At 35.9% G+C, this 16,650-nt stretch overlaps 1 protein-coding gene across 6 annotated transcripts in view; it reads left to right on the top strand.

Moving 5' to 3' along the window:
- LOC148956364 (F-BAR domain only protein 2) overlaps positions 1 to 16,650 on the top strand; it is a 175,450-nt gene that overhangs the window by 43,485 nt on the left and 115,315 nt on the right. For all 6 annotated transcript variants that reach the window (XM_089107025.1, XM_089106966.1, XM_089107181.1 and 3 more), the window contains exons 5-6: positions 4,062 to 4,319; positions 10,699 to 10,797. In XM_089107025.1, the coding sequence (XP_088963151.1) occupies positions 4,062 to 4,319; positions 10,699 to 10,797 (357 nt within the window). The remainder of the gene's footprint in view (positions 1 to 4,061; positions 4,320 to 10,698; positions 10,798 to 16,650) is intronic.

Genomic DNA, 16,650 nt, shown 5'->3' with positions numbered 1-16,650 from the left:
ATCAGATTCCTTCCCAAACTTTTCCAATCCGACTCGACATTCCATATCTCCCAAATTTTTCCCAACCCGTTGTATGTCATTCATCACTCTTTTGTAACCATCTTCTTTTATTCCCCATGGGTCTTTGACCTCTTTTTCCCCCTTATTATCTATGTTTTCAAGGCACAGCCCATCCATCATTTTTTTGTTTTTTGCCACTGCAGGCTGCATTTCCAAATTTTGTCTCTTCTTCGCATTCCTGTTTTCGTCTCTACCTTTCTCAATTCTGCCATTCGCACAAAATAAAAAATCATCGTTAAATATGATCTGGACTCCAGTGTCCACCATCTTTGACTGCATTACCTCCTTGTAGCTCCGTTTAATATTTCTTTTCTCTCTTTTAGTCTTCTGTATTCTTACCGCAGAAACAAATATTTCGTTATCAAATGGGAATTGAACTCCGACATTTGGTTTTTCATATTGTACTAAAATTTCTCGATTTTTCCGCGGAAAAGGCGTACAATAAATTTCGTCTCCTTATTCTCTGGTACAATCAGCGCTTCATTTTGGCCTGTACTTGTTTGCGTCTCATATTCACTAAAAGTGTTCTCAAGTTTTCCATTTTCTGGAAATTTTCCCGAAAAATCATTCTCGCGCGTCTTATTTTCAATATTATGTTGTCTGTTTACTTCTGCTTCCCATTTTTGTGGATTATCAATATTTCGAACACGCGTATCAAGTATTTCTCTTTTCCGACAGGGCGGCGTAGCCTCCCCATTTGTTTTATGGGCCGGTCCACCTCCCCCTGCAGTTAACGGAGTATTATATTTTTCCGTTGTAGTGTAATTTTGTAATTTTCCCACTTTTAAAGAAGTCGCTTCTAACGATAGGAGATTTCCGATATCTCCAAAGTCTCCTCCTACTTAAACATCCACTGCTAGCGTAGGTACTTTCCGTATATTTTATGTGACTCTGCAAATGCGTAATTTTTTTCCTTATTATGGGTCATGTCCCAGGCTGTCGTTTTATGTGGTTTTTGGTCATGTGTACTGGGGCAGTCTATTGCAAAATGCCCCTTAGTAACACAGTTACGGCAAGATAATTCTCTTTGCGCGGTGTTATAGTGCCTGTTTCTGTTATTTTATCTACATGGGAATATGTATGTGTCCTCCATTTCTTCTCTTATTTCGGCTCACCTATTTGCAATTTCTACCAGTTTTTCGCTTTTTTTGGGGTTCTTTTCTTTCAAATCTATTTTCAATTCTCTGTGGGTATTTTCTAAAAATTGTTCCATTACTGTTTTATCTATTATTTCCTTTATCTTTTCTTTTATTTCTTCCGGGTCTTCTAACATTCTATAGTTTTCTAAATCTAGCCATTTTAAACAAATATCTTTAAATTTGTACCCGAATTCTTTATATGTTTTGTTGTCTCGTTTTCTTTCGCTTCTAAATCTCCTTTGGAAGTGCTCGGGGGAGAGTTGAAACTTTCCAAAAATGGCTTGTTTTATTCTTTCAAAATCTTTTGAGTAGTCCATTGTTAATGCTTTATATGCAATTTACGCTTTGTAGTTAAGGAGGGGCTGTATTCTTGTCACCCAATTTTCTCTCGGCAATCCGCTTAATTCCGCCGTTTTTTCAAAATTGTATATGTATAAATGTACAGCTTCATTTTCTGTCATTGGTTGAAGGTTTATTGTCTGCATTACCTCTATTGTAAATGATTTCTGAGGCTCTTGGAAATTTCCCCCTGCAATCATTTCCATTATGTATTTCCTTTCCTCTCTGTCTGCCTCCTCCTTTTTTTCTCTGGCTATCCTATCAACCTCTTCCTTTTTTTCTCTGGCTATCCTCTCAGCCTCTTCCTTTCGTTCTCTTTCTTGTCTATCTTTCTCTCTTTCTTTCTCCATGAAATTTAATATTTGTTGTGTTGTATCTATTTGAGTACTCCTTCGTGAGCTCCTGCTGGAAATTGAACTTCTACTACTCCTGCTACTTGGCCTACTCTGAATCTCACTGTCTTTATTTCTTCTTAATTCATTTTCTGAATCTGTTCGTTCTCTATCCGTATTGTCTCTTTCTTTATAGGCTACTCTAGCCCTTTCGTCCCCTTTTTTATTCTTTCTAATTTCATCTTTCTCAGCCTGCATTTTCCCCTCATATTCTCGGTGCTCTCTCTCAAAGGCCTCAATATTAGCCTTTCTTTCTATTTTCCTACTTCTTATATGGGCTTTACTCGCCCTTCTCGATATTGAGTTAATCTCATCTCTGTCCGACATAATTTCAGAATTTCGTTAACTTCAAATTACCTCTTCAGTCTAAATGAAAATTCTTTTATCCATTTAACTTCCGGTCTCTCGCGAAAAATTGTTTTGACACGCAGCAATTTTAGCCTTATATTTTTGAATACTAATTAGTTGCGCGATACATTGATGGGTAAATTTTTCAATTATGATCTCACAAGGCACCGCCCATAATAGATCTTCATAATTGTATTAATTGACTGTGTATTTCCTTCTTTTCTCTTTATATGTGACCACAATAAGCTACTATCACTATGCCGGTTAACTCAACTAGTCTCTTCGAAAACACAAAATTCTTTTATTATCAATTCTGTTAATAATTCCTGCTCTTGCTGCCACCAATGTTCGTAGTGTTAGCTACCCCTGGTACTAACGTTTGTGGTGTTTAATTACCAATGTTATAGTAGTAGGCCACAACACCACTGGCGTGGCCATATACGAGTGTCACCACTTATTGCAGGGGAAAGCCCTGGCCTCAAAATATAATGTTAGGCCTGTGTCTACCACACCGGTTCAAGAAAAATCAGTTTTGGTACTACCCTCTTTACAGTATACCTTGTTCCAGGGTCCGGTAACGCGATCGAGTGGTCAAATGACAACTTTCTAAAGCCAAATGTACCCACCTTGGGTTACGGCTAGAAAATCTCTTAACTCTCTCCTTGGAGGCAACAAACCTCCCTGTCAATATAATAATGACGGTACCTTGTAGCTCTATTCCTACCCTGCCTGGGTTACGGAAAATAGTACACAGTTTGTAGAAAATACCTTACTTGTATTCTTCCAAAAAGGGTCACATATAACAATAGAAATATCCTTCCCCAAACGGGGTCAAAACGCAGACTCCTTTCCCAAACGGGGTCAAAACATAGACTCCTTCCCCAAACGGGGTCAAAACATAGACTAGCACAAAATAATATTTTACACACCACTGTTCATATGGGTGGACCTCCGCTTGGCCCAGCCAATCAGCTACATCCCCATTCAAACCCAATTCTAACTCTTAGATTTATCTTTCAATGACTCCCAACCAGGAAATATAAAAATACACTTGTTTCAAAGCTCACCTATTGCAAAACCACTATCGCTTAGTAACAGGAATTTAACCTGTCTTTTGAAATTATACTATAAGCAAATGTAATTAAGAAAAAGAAAACAGGTCATTTATCTGAATGGAAAAGAAACAGGGGTGGAACCCCAACACACACATATATATATATATATATATATATATATATATATATATATATATATATATATATATATATATATATATATATATATATATATATATATATATATATATATATATATATACACACACAATATATATATATATATATATATATATATATATATATATATATATATATATATATATATATATATATATATATATATATATATATATATATATATATATATATATATATATATATATATATATATATATATATATATATATATATATATATATATATATATATATATATATAAGGCCTATTCATTTGTTATGTTATCTTTTTTTTTTTATGCTGGCGTGTTTATGATAGTATATTATCTTTAATTAGTGTTTGGAAATACTTGAAAAGGTTATCTCTGGTATGTGAAACGAAAGTAAAACAAGGAGTTTATAACTCGTGATGAATTTCGCGGATCAAATCTTTTTGAATGGTTTATTCTTCCAAGATTGACCCAATCATTGAATGTGAAATACCATCAGTTTTCCTTTTTGTACTGTAATAATGGTTATTTTTTTAGTTATTGTGTTTGTTTTTCCTAGATTAAAGATGAAGAAATTGGGACTGCTGACGCGGTGCAACAGCTTCAGACTGTGACGGTTGCTGTCCAAAAAGCCATTGAAGTGTACCGGCAAAAGGGGGCAGAACTAGAAGTATTTAGAAAAGAAAATCGCCCTTCGAAAGACGTTGAAAGAGCTGAACAAAAGTTCAAGAAATCAACCGAAGATTATAAGATCCTTTTAGAGAGGCATAATGTGGCAAGAGAGGATTTTGAAAGGAAAATGACTGTCTCATGTAGAGTGAGTTTTTTCATTTTATGAATATTAAAGGGTATGCTATGCATGACACGTGCTTGACGAAACCGTATTTCTAGAAATGTTGGATTTTATTCTTCTACAGCCCAGGATCATGTTATAAACTATACGTTATGTTAATCCAGAAGTAGTAACTGTTCTAGCATTGATATTATTTGGTTTGGCATCAGCTTCTAGTGCCTGAAATGTTTACATGCAATATTTTGAATCTTCGGACTAGAAGCCTCATTGGTAAATTTGTGTTTTCATAATTTAGCGTATTTGGAAGTAGAAGCTTCCTTCCTCACAGAAAGTAGATTTCAGACATGATAATGCTAGTGATGCCTGACCGCTAATTGGTGGTGCCAGGGACATTCGACTGTTGATTTGTAAGCTGGCTTAAGTGCTTTGTATAGACTTGAGAAGGATAGATTGGTCCCTGGCCTACACTGGTGGGAGTGTGTGCTAGCCTTAGCATTTTCAGTTTCTTCAGGCAATCTGTAAATTGCGACATTTAGTGCTACGGAGCTGAATGACAGCTACCGTGGTGATATTTTGACAGACTGACTTAGTTTTTTTCAACTGAACCTGTTAGTAGTTTCAAAACTCCTCTATCGGGGGAAGAGGGGTGTCAAATATGAAATCAGAATCAAACATGAGGGGACATAAAATTCATTAATTCTGGTCGGAAGGATGAGGTAAATTTGACTAATGGTCAATAAAGGAGCCTGTAAGCTTTGTTTTGGTTGGGAAGGTGTTAGTAATAGAATTCTAGCTGTACATCTAATGACTAAAAAGTGCAAGGTATCAGTCTTAGTCATGTATCCCCATGTAGAAGTGACTGACTATTTTTGCAGCTCTATTTTTAATAGAGCTGCAGATTCTTGATAAAAATATAATATTTTGCTCTGGGACTTTACTGCCAAGGTTCGTTAGGGAAGGGAAACAGCAATGGTAATAAACTGAGACAGTTTAGCAGGTGCAATATCCGTATCAAGTCCCTTGTCCTGCACTGCCCCTGCCTTTCCCTAACTGGTGGCGGAAGTCCCAATCCATCCAACTAGCAGTTTTTTAGATATTGCAGATATGCTATTTTGATGACCTGGACACACATAGTGTCTTTTGATTTACTTTTGCCCCACCCCTTAGACAAAAATCTAAGGTCACTCGACTCTCTCCCTACAATACTCCCTGAAAGTGTCACCTCGGTCCACCGAGTAATTTCCGAAATATTCCAGATAACTTGAAAACTCCGGCACATCTTTTGACTTAGTTAGGTAAACGTGTCGTTTCCAGAGTATACCCTTGAGAAACTCTTTAAATGTTGGATTTGCGGACGATCTGCAAGAGCTAATTTTGGATCGGACAATCAACGTAAAACATAGCTATGTTCTACTAAATATATCCGTTAACAATCGGTAATATACACAGTTTAAGACTGTTGCCCCTGGGGCTGTGGCCTGTGAGACGATGTCAACCTTGGAGGTACATTTAATAGATCTTGTGACTTTCTGAAGAAAATTGCCATTTCGAAATTTTGATCCGATATTAGGGGGACTATTGGAAGGCCGTGTAGCAGAAAAGGGCATTGGAGGGAGGTTGGTTACCCTCCATTCACTTTTGACCCTTTAAAAAGAGAACTAGAAATTTCAATTTCAAATCGGACGAGCCCGTTCCCAAGTTCCTACGATCATATGACAGTACGAAATAGCTAGGAAAAAGCTTTGGCCCTTTTCTGGTCTTTTTCCGTGCCCCATTTAGAGCAAACCAATATTTTTCTTTATTTTTGATTCCAAGTTGGGTAATCTCTTTAGCCCAATGACTTAAGGATGTATGTTTCGAGACGATCGAGAAAAATTTTGGGAGCATTTTTTTTTTGTTTTGCACATTATCTTACCATGGTTCAAGGACTTACGACTGAAAATTCCAAACTAATCTGGGAAAAATAGTCATTCGTCCTGTTTTTTTGGCCCCATACCCCCCCCCCCCCCAAACATACAACAAATTATGTAATCCTATTAACCCTGAGAACAACAACTGAAAGTTCAAGCTATTGGACACCCAAGATGATAAAAAAATAATAATAAGTAATACATGAAAGGCTCATGACTACATTATTAACACTGGCTCTGACTTGTCTTAGATGTATTTCCACATTTCTTTCGAAAAGCATGGTAAACTGATTAAGTGGAGAAAGATAAAAAGTGGTTCTGGTGGTAGTATCAGAAAAAAGATTGGTAATTTTATTTAGCGTTTGGCCTTTTTAGCGTTTGTCCTTTTGTTACACACTTATTGAACGGGTAGTAGGAAGCCCCTGATCAGAAATTTAAGCCTAAAATAGTTTTGACGCGTATCCCAAGTCAAGTTTCTAGAAAAATCTTGAATAGTTAATTACCCCAAAATGCTGTAAACTTGTCTCTTCCAAGGACTTAAAAAGTAGGAGAAGGTAGATTATGTCACCGGCATCTGCTTAAATTCAGCTTGCCTACTTAACCAGGGCCTTGTTTGCACAGGCCTATTGTCAGTTAAAACACTTCTTCTAAACTAATGCATTCTAATCAACTAATAATATATAATAATAATCAAGTAATAATCAGAATAATTTAATTTATCTTTCAAATTGTTTATTTTTTAACTACGACACAGACGCTTCAATAAAAGTGGTGCGGCTCTTTGTTTTTCAATCTTCCCAGGTTAAATTACCGAAGATCCAACCCTTATAGGTTCACCGTACTCCCGTATCTTACTCTTAAGAGGATGCGATACCTTAAAATCATTTTTCGAGCCACAGCGTCGACTGACTGTCTCAAAGACAAAGGACCCAGTACCGAATGTTCCAAGGGTACTAGCCGCCGTCGAGAGTTATTGAGAATCTGTGCTTTATGTATGAAATTTGATTTTTAACTCAGATAAATTTTACATTCCCTGTGTCGGTAAGTTTTCAGTCAAAGCGGATAGCATCTTAGGAAAACGCCGAAAAGCTGCCAAAAACGCCGAAAAGCTAGAATAATATTTCCTTGGAGCTGATTTTGTTTTCCTAGCAGGTATGTTAGAACATTTTTAGGGACTGTCCTTTCCTGAACTTTAAGAAGAAAATTCTGCTCCATTTAATCGAACAAACAAAATTTACACTGTATGATGATGTAAGTTTCATTAAAACTAATATATATCTCTATCTCCTGCAAAAAAAGGGAAAAGTTAAATCGTTTTTCGAACATTTTTGGGAATTTAGGTATTGACTTTTACTTTTCTATCCTTTATTCAGATCTCCTTATCCAAGCGCTACATGCTGTAACAAGACCACCCTATCAATTCAGAATAGTTTAGTCACATAAACTAAAAAGGTTTATAATGGACGAGATAGAGTGATTCTTTAAGAATCGTATGGTCTTCAATGATGTACCACTGCTCTTAATCTCCGATAATTTATCCACAGTATGTATGACTGGACACTAGTTAGTAATAATTGACACACCATATAAGTTTGCTAATTAATATTGTATTTATACATATATTTATATTTAAAAAAGATCATGTAATTAAAGCTCGATTTGGGTGCTTACCTAGTTGGTAAATTCAATGCTTAACTAGTAATAATAGAAACATCTCATTTGATGTTTTTTGTAATTTACTAGACTATTTATAAAACTAACTTTCATGCAAGTACGGAGGGAAGTCACTGGGTCCAGCCCTTTCTTGGAAACCTCGCAATAACTTTCTCATACGTTGATTGTTTTGTAGTCCACCCTTTCCTTTTGATTTGGACAAATATGCCCCTCCTCTACCAAAAATACAAACAAAACAATTTCAAACATTCATGCAAAGCATTGCAAAAATAATGTTGGCATCATAATTCCTTAGGTATAGGCCTGCGTATGCGGGGGTGATAGTGGAGGGTTCTCCCCCCAAATTTTTTTAAGGGGATGTGGTTGTCTATTGCTAGATTTTCAGACTCTCTTGTCGGTAAATTTGCCACAAAGGACCTCTCCAGGAGGCTTAGTTATCAAGATCAATCATGAATTTGTGGGTTGACAAGTGACAAAAGTTGACATTTGCTAATGAATGAGTGAAAGCACGCTTGTTTTTAGCACAGACAAATAGGAGTTTGAGTTTTATCTAATCCGACAAAACTCCCTTATTCAACACCCTTTTTTGGCCCGTCTGGAACCCCGAACGACTATAAACTTATATGTGCCGGATGACCTTTGTCTCGTAATTCTTGAAGAGATATGGAATATCCACAAGTCATCGGGAACGCCTCAGCTCTTCGCAATCCAGATTTCTCCTTGATATTATAATTTTAAGTCCAAAGAAACCATTACTTTCAGTAGATGCAGCATTTTCAGCTGGTTTCTCACTCCTTGGACAGGGTGACGCAGGGGCAATACGCAAATGGTTCAATAAGGCTGATCTTTCATGGGTAATATATTTCTCTTTCAGACCATCACAGTGGACTTGACCACTCTTCCAGTTGAGCCCTCTCCTGTTTCTTTATCTGCCCATATTTAACACTTCAACTATCTTAGAATTTAACTAAGTAACAACTTAGTGATTCAACAGACATAAATGATTGTAATAATCCATCAATAGTATCGATTCGAGTTCAATAAATCGAATCCAATGTATGCTCGTGGGTCGTAATTGAAAATTTAATAGGGCTATACAAAGTGCACAATATCACAGTAACTTGTTTTTCATTTGCCAAGTTTACTTAATACTAAGTAAAAAATAAAAAATGTAAAAGAAAACATGTATACAATGCCTAACTATGACATAACTTTGACCTAATTGCTTCTATAAGATACTGAAATACAGTTACTTTTTCTCGGCTAGTCTGTCAATCAAGGCGGGTGACAGCGCAGAAATTTCCAAATCGGGAAGATCAGTCCAATGATAATTCCTTTGAACGGATTTTTATTATTTTTCGAGCAGGTAGACTAGAATATTTTTAGGGACTGACCTTTCTTGTACTTAATTTAGACAATTCTGATCCGATTAATAGAAAAAACAGAATTTTTATACTTCCTGATGATGTAAGTCACATCAAAACTGAATATCTATATATCAGGCACAAATTGAAAGAAATTAAATGGTTTTTCTAAGATATCTGGGAAATTCGGTATCGGCTTTTAGTTTTCTCTCGTTTTTTTTTTTTAAATCTATTATCTAAGTTCTACAAGTTAGATCAAGGCCGCCAACATAATTCTAAATAGTTTGACCACACAAACTAAAACCGTTTATAATGGACGAGATAGGGCAAGTCTTTATCGTCATCCCCTTAATACCGAATACGTTTTGATGTGGTGAAATACCAAAGTATTTTGTGATTTTCCCCGTATTTTCCAATATTTTTCATTTATTTTTCCTTGCTTTCGTGTTTTTTAGCTTTTAGTTTCCAACCTGGAAAAATTCCTGCGTTCGAGCTTACCTGCGTAAGCCAAGCTATGAATAGTAACTTAGGAGAAATAGGCCTCCGAAACTGAGACCGATGTTGAATCACTTGTCTGGTTAGGTTTATGCTCTTGTAAGACTAGTAATTAATTGTAAGCTTATTTTTCTATTAATATTGCGACTATGACGTCTTTCTCGTAAAAACTTAGATAGAATAATAAACCAAGAAAAAGCAACTAGATTTGATTTACAGATAGATATTTTTAGAACTTTTAAGCAATTGCATAAACGTCTCTGCCAACGATCTTAATTAATGATTTCGCCCAAAAATAACGAGCTTCAGTTATCTTTTCTATCAACAAGCAGGTTTTAACTCGTAATCAGGATTACAACAATGTTGTTCCGCCGACAGTCTAGATCATGAAATGTTGTTCCAGGGAAAGGGGGGATTGTAAGTTCATAATCTGGATTGTAAATTCTATAACCTTGCTCGACAAAAGAAGTGAATTTGGATTGAGAATTTTGCTAGGAGTTGGATTGGTTTTATAAATTTTACTAGTCCACTGCTTGCAATTCGATTGTCAAGATTTTAATTCGATTTTACAAACTTTTTTTCAACCAATACTTCCGAAACTCATTTTTTTTTTCTCCCTGTATTTCTAGTCATAGGGTCTTATGTGGAAAATATAATTATGAATGTTTCCTGTTGTTGTTCAAATTTTTCGGCAAATAAGTCTGCATTCTGTTTTAACGATCTAGTTTGTCGTTGGCAGAAACCTTATATCAGGGCGTCAGGACTTATAAGAGGTCAAATATGAATATGGTCACATCAATGCTCAATTTTGAATTACATTATCATGTAGAATCATGAATTAGTTATTTAAAATTAAGCTTAAAAGTAAAAAAGAGAAATAAGAAAAATGAAAATACAGTTTAAATAATTTGGATCGATTGTTTTTATATAAACTAATATTACAATAATATTTTTTTTCAGCATTTTCAAGAGATTGAACAATCACATTTAGCTCAACTGAAAGAGTTTCTGAGCACATATATTCAGCTAATACAGAGCAACTATGATAGTGTTGGGAAGGTAAGGGCATCGTTTGTTTTTCGTTTCTTGTAATAATTATTTCTTTTAAAGACAATTTAGCAATTTTTTTCGATAAAACAATTTTCTAACGTTCCGATTTTAGTACTTGTAGTAAATTTTATCATTTTTATATGGTTTCTGTTAAAAAGCACTGTTCTAAATTTTCTAGTCCAAGTGACTGTCGATTCTATAGCTCTAACTTGTAAAAATAAAGCAGGGAAGAGCCTGCTGTTTTATCATGGCGTATTATAGACAAGGCCGTACCCAGGATTTTTTTCGGAGGGGGTTTTACTAAAAACAATTCGGGGGGGGGGGGGTTACACAAAAAAATACTCAAAAAAAAGCATGAAAAATTTGTTTATATCTATTTTTGTTACGTTTTTACGAGTCAGACAAACATTTCGGGGGGGGGGGGGAGCTATAGATGACACTCATTTCTTATACTAATGCTACGTAGAGATGGTAAATATACATAGGGAAAACTAATGTTCCCACTTTCTCATTTGCTGGTTTTGCAACTTGATCTAACCCCTTTTCCAAGATCAAAGGATTCCCTACCTCATTCTCATGGACCTCTAGAAACACCCAAGGCATTGAGTAGAAGATCGCTAATAGATCTCTTTCTCTTTAGCCTGCTGCAGCCAGTAAATCTTTCCACTCAGGCTCTAGCAACGTATTACGAGTGCAGAGGTCTGACCGTTATGTGTGGAGTAGGTTGTTCTTTCAACGACCCTTCCTCGATCCTGGTGGTTTCCAATGAAAAGTTGTCTTTGGGGTCTCGCATCTGTAAGATGTCGTTCAAGGTTGCTATCGACGTTGGTGGAATGGTTGGGGTAAAGCCTTGCAAAATCTCCTAGAGACTCAATCTATCTTAAACTCTTAATTTGAGAATTATATTTCTCTAGTCCTTTTCTGAAAATAAACCAAATTTCTAGAATTCTTATTTTGTCGTATACAAATAAACTTTTTCAAGCTTGAACTCCTCTATACAAAAAAAAAATAAAATTTTTGATCTCGTTGTAGCGTACTTTAATGTCACTAAGACAGAGATTATTAAACTAATTCACTACCACTCCTCAAGTATAGATTCCCTATCCCTCAAATTCTTCTAGTTTAATAGCTCATTTATTTAACTTTTGTCTCGTAATTCATCGTTATATACCATGCTACCTGTATTGCAACGCTAATTAAAATAACGCATTAAACCGTGGTAAAGTGACAGGTGTCGATACGCTATTTCTGATACGCTATACGCTAGATATAATTTCCGATATGCTATTTCTGATACGCTAGATTCACTATTCTGATACGCTAGATACTTGACTTTTTCTGATATTCTAATACCACTATTTCTGACAGCCCATTTTGTTCCGTCCACTTTTCAGTAAAAAATGAAGTTTTTTTTTTAATTCCGACACAAAAAGGAATGTAATAAAAAAATTTGTAAATTTCGCTTTTTTAGTTACATATCCACCAATTGAGACCCTCCGTCGAAAACTTTATTCAGGGTACCTGATTTTCAAGGGTGATTGAATGAAATCAGTTATTATAGAGATAGGACTTATTCAAAGAAATTTAGTGAATTGTAGTGCCTTTTGAAGGAGCAAAAAATATTATGTCCATATAGACTGCTTTTTAAGGCCATCATTCACCCAAACTAGGCCAAAAAGTTATAAGACCGGAAAAATGTTAGGATAATTATTCTCTTTGGAAAATGGAAAAGTTTTATACAAATTTCTATTTCTTCTTAAGTACACTAGTTGACAGTATCATTTACTTATTATGGACAATTGAACTAGGAACGGAAATTATATAAAAAACTAATAGCTTTTCCACATGAAAACAAAAATCAACATTAAAACTTGAATCGAACAAAATTATTTTAAATGCTAGGGGAGTGCTTTAACTTTCGCGTTTAAGTTTAATTGGATTTTTATAATTTGAGCTTTAAGTATAATGCACTCTGTTGATAGTGGTTTATTTTCTATTTATGTACTATATTGTGTCTCTATATACTATATATTTTCAATGTGTTATCTTTCAAAAAACTTTAACTGAAAAGTATATTCGTTTCCAATGTTACTAGAAATTCTATGCATATAATTAAGTACACTTCACCGACCATTCACGAAGCATTTTGGTAAATAGTGTACATATGCCAATTTGTATTTTTCTTCTTTAAATTGCAAGTTACACTGTAGCGTAAAGAGTAGGAGGTTGAGGGGAGAAAAAAAAAATCTCATTTAACAACTAACTATATAATATAAATGTTTTTACTTTTATAATTTTAATAAATCAAACACTATTAAGATTTTGATTACTAAATATCAGTAAATGTATATTAAACTGACAATGCACATTCATTTGTATTTTTTTCAGTAAAGTGCAAATTATGTTCTGGCCTTGGGAGGGCATAGGGGTTTGAGCCCAACTTATGTTAATTTCTGCTTGCTTTGAGTTTAACTCGGTTATTTATTATAATTTATGTTCGTTTTGGGTTTCATTTATCTATCAATGCTGATTTGTGGTAGTTTCATGATTGGTAGATTATTTGAGCTTATGTTTGATCATTTTTTGTTTTAATGAAGTTATCCACTTATCTTATAAAAACAGGTTATTTGTAAGAAGCTTTCTAGACTAATCTCCGTTTATTCTATATTAACATAGTTTTTTCATAGAAAAAAAAAAAATACGTTAAGTCTTTTCGTTATTTTATGAACTTATAGTTTTGCCTGCTATTTGTATGCTGGAGAAAAAATTTCAGCAATCTTTAACATCATACACCCTCTTAAAAATCTGGACACAAATAGTAGTGTTTAATTTAGTTTCATACCTCTTCTAGTTGACCTGAAATGGAAAACTTGATACCATTCGGAAAAAAAATCTCTTTACTTTCTTTGATAGCTCGGATACACTTACGCTATTTTGATTTGGTTAAATTTTAAGAGCAGAAGCAGTCCCAAAAGTTTGAACATATTACCCTCAGTCGTTTTTGGGATACTGCCGAGATGCCTTATTGTGAATTAGTATTAACACAGTGCATTTTGATTTAATCTTATGGCAACATTTAGTTTTTAAACATAAATGCAAATGGGAGGGTGGGCGTGGGAGGGGGATTAGTTTCCCTCCAATAACTTTCAACTATTAAAAAGGGTATCAGCCCTTTCCATTTTCAATCGAATTAGCCCTTTTTGAAGTTTCTACGACAACTCCATTGATATAAAGTGCCCTGGTCTAAAAAACAACAACAACAAAAAAATAGTATATTATATCTACATCGATCTTTACTATATAAATGTCAAGCCTTCCAATTACTTTCGACTATTAAAAAGGGAACTAGCCCTTTCGAATTCCAATCGAATGAGCCTTTTTCGAGTTTCTACGACAGCACTTCCTATAAACACCTTATATGGCCCCCGGGCATAAATTACAACTCTGAACCTAAGGGTTGTGAGGGTGGTTGTCATCCTCTAAGATCTAATTTCCAGAACTTTCAACTACGTTACACAAAATGGCTATCTCAAAATTTTGATTGGATGTGGGCGTGAGAGGGGCGTTAGTCTTTCTCCAATCACTTTCAACTATTAAAAAAGGCACTAGCCCTTTCAATTTCCAATCAAATGAGCCCTTTTTCAGTTTCTACGACAACGCTTTCAATAAAAACCTTATATGCCCCCAGGGAATAACTTACAACCCTCGCCTTGTGGTCTGGGTGGGGGGTTGTCATCCTCACAGACCTAATTTCTAGAACTTTCTACTACGTTGAACAAAATGGCTATCAAAACATTTTGATTTAATGTTTTTGGGGGAAAGGTCGGCGTGAGAGAGGGGTTAGTTACCATCCAATAACTTTCAGCTATTAAAAAGAGCACTAGCCTTCTCAATTCCAATTGAATGAGCCCTTTTTGAAGTTTTTACGACAACTCTGTCATTAATAACCTTATACGACTCCATGGAGTAACTTACATCCATTGCCCTGTGGGCTGTCAGTGGTTTTTCAGCCTTAAATACATAATTTTCAGAACTTTCAACTACGTCGAACAAAATGGCTATCTCTAAGCTGTGATTGAAAGTGTTTGGGGAAATGGAGGCCGTGAGAGGGAGGTCAATCACTCTCCACTCACTTTCCACTATTAAAAAGGGCAATTTCAATTTTCAATAAAATGAGCCCCTTTTGAAATTTCTACAACAACTTTCTACATAGACCTTATATACCCCCAGGGCACAAATTACAACCCTTGCACTAAAAGCTCTGATGGGGTTTTTAAATGGTGGGCGTGAGAGGGGGGTTAGTTGCCCATTTCAATAAAAACCTTATATGCCCCCAGGGCATAACTTATAACCCTTGCCCTGAACACTATGGGGAGAGTGTCCTGCTCAAAGGTATACTTTCCTGAACTTTAAACTTCGTGGAACAAAATGACTATCAAGTAATTTTGATCGGATATGTTTGGGAAGATTCTGGGCCTGAAAGGGGTGTTTGTTGCCTTCCAATCACTTTCGACTATTAAAAAGGGCACTAACCATTTCAATTTCCAATCGAATGAGTCATTTTTGAAGTTTCTACGACGACGCGTTCAGTAAAAGCCTTATATGCCCTCAGGGCATAACTTACAACCCTTGCCTTGAGGACTGTGGGGGAGTGTCCTCCTCAATAACATAGTTTCTACCTGGAAATCCAAAACACTGAATAAAATGGCTATCTAAAAATTTTTATTGCATGTGTTTGGGGAAAAGGTGGGCGACAGACGGAGGATAGTTGCCCTCCAATCACTTTAGACTATTAAAAAGGGCACTAGACCTTTGTATTTCGAATGAAATAAGCCCTTTTTCAAGTTTCTAAGAGAAAGACTACAACAAAGACTTATATGCCCCCAGGGTACAGCTTATAACCCTTGCCCTGAAGACTGTGGGGGAGTGTCATACTCAAATGTATAATTTCCTGAACTTTAACTGCGTGGAACAAAATGGCTATCTCAAAATTTTGATTGGATGTGTTTGGGAAAATGGTGGGCGTGGAAGGGGTGTTAGTTGCCTTCCATTTACTTTCGACTATTAAAAAGGGCACAAGCCATATCAATTTCTAATCAAATGAGCCCCTTTTGAAGTTTCTACGACAACGCTTTCTATAAAAACTATATGCCCCAGGGCATAACTTACCACCCTTGGCCTGAGGGCTGTGAGGAGGTTGTCATCCTCAAAGACCTAATTTCCAGAACTTAAAACTACGTTGAACAAAATGGCTATCTCAAAATTTTGATTGGATGTGTGTGGGGGAATGATGGGCGTGGGGGGGGGCTAGTTGCCCTCCAATCACTTTCGACTATTAAAAAGGGTACTAGCCCTTTGAATTTCCGATCGAATGAGCCTGTTTTGAAGTTTCTACGACAACGCCTTCTATAAAAACCTTATATACCCCCAGGGCATAACTTAAAACCCTTGCCCTGAGGGTTGTGAGGGAGTGTCCTCCTCAAAAACATATATTCTATGTGGAAAACAACTACGCTGAACAAAATGGCTATCTCAAAATTTTGATTGCATGGGTTTGGGGAATAAGGGGCGTGGGGGGGGGGGCTAGTGGCCCTCCAATCACTTTCGACTATTAAAAATGGTACTAGACCTTTGAATTTCCAATCGAATGGAATTCATTGGAATTTGAATTTCCAATGAATTCCCCCAGTGTTTGGGGGAATGATGGGCGTGGGGGGGGGGGGGGCTAGTTGCCCCCCAATCACTTTCGACTATTAAAAATGGTACTAACCCTTTGAATTTCCAATCGAATGAGCCTGTTTTGAAGTTTCTACGACAACGCCTTCTATAAAAACCTTATATGCCCCCAACGCCTTCTATAAA

This window comes from Artemia sp. Qi Xiang Cuo, chromosome 1 (genome assembly GCF_049724085.1).
Source record: "Artemia sp. Qi Xiang Cuo chromosome 1, ASM4972408v1, whole genome shotgun sequence".
In the NCBI taxonomy this organism is placed as follows: domain Eukaryota; kingdom Metazoa; phylum Arthropoda; class Branchiopoda; order Anostraca; family Artemiidae; genus Artemia; species Artemia sp. Qi Xiang Cuo.
Note: the sequence above shows the minus strand (reverse complement) of the source record. Positions and strands in the feature narration are given on the sequence as shown.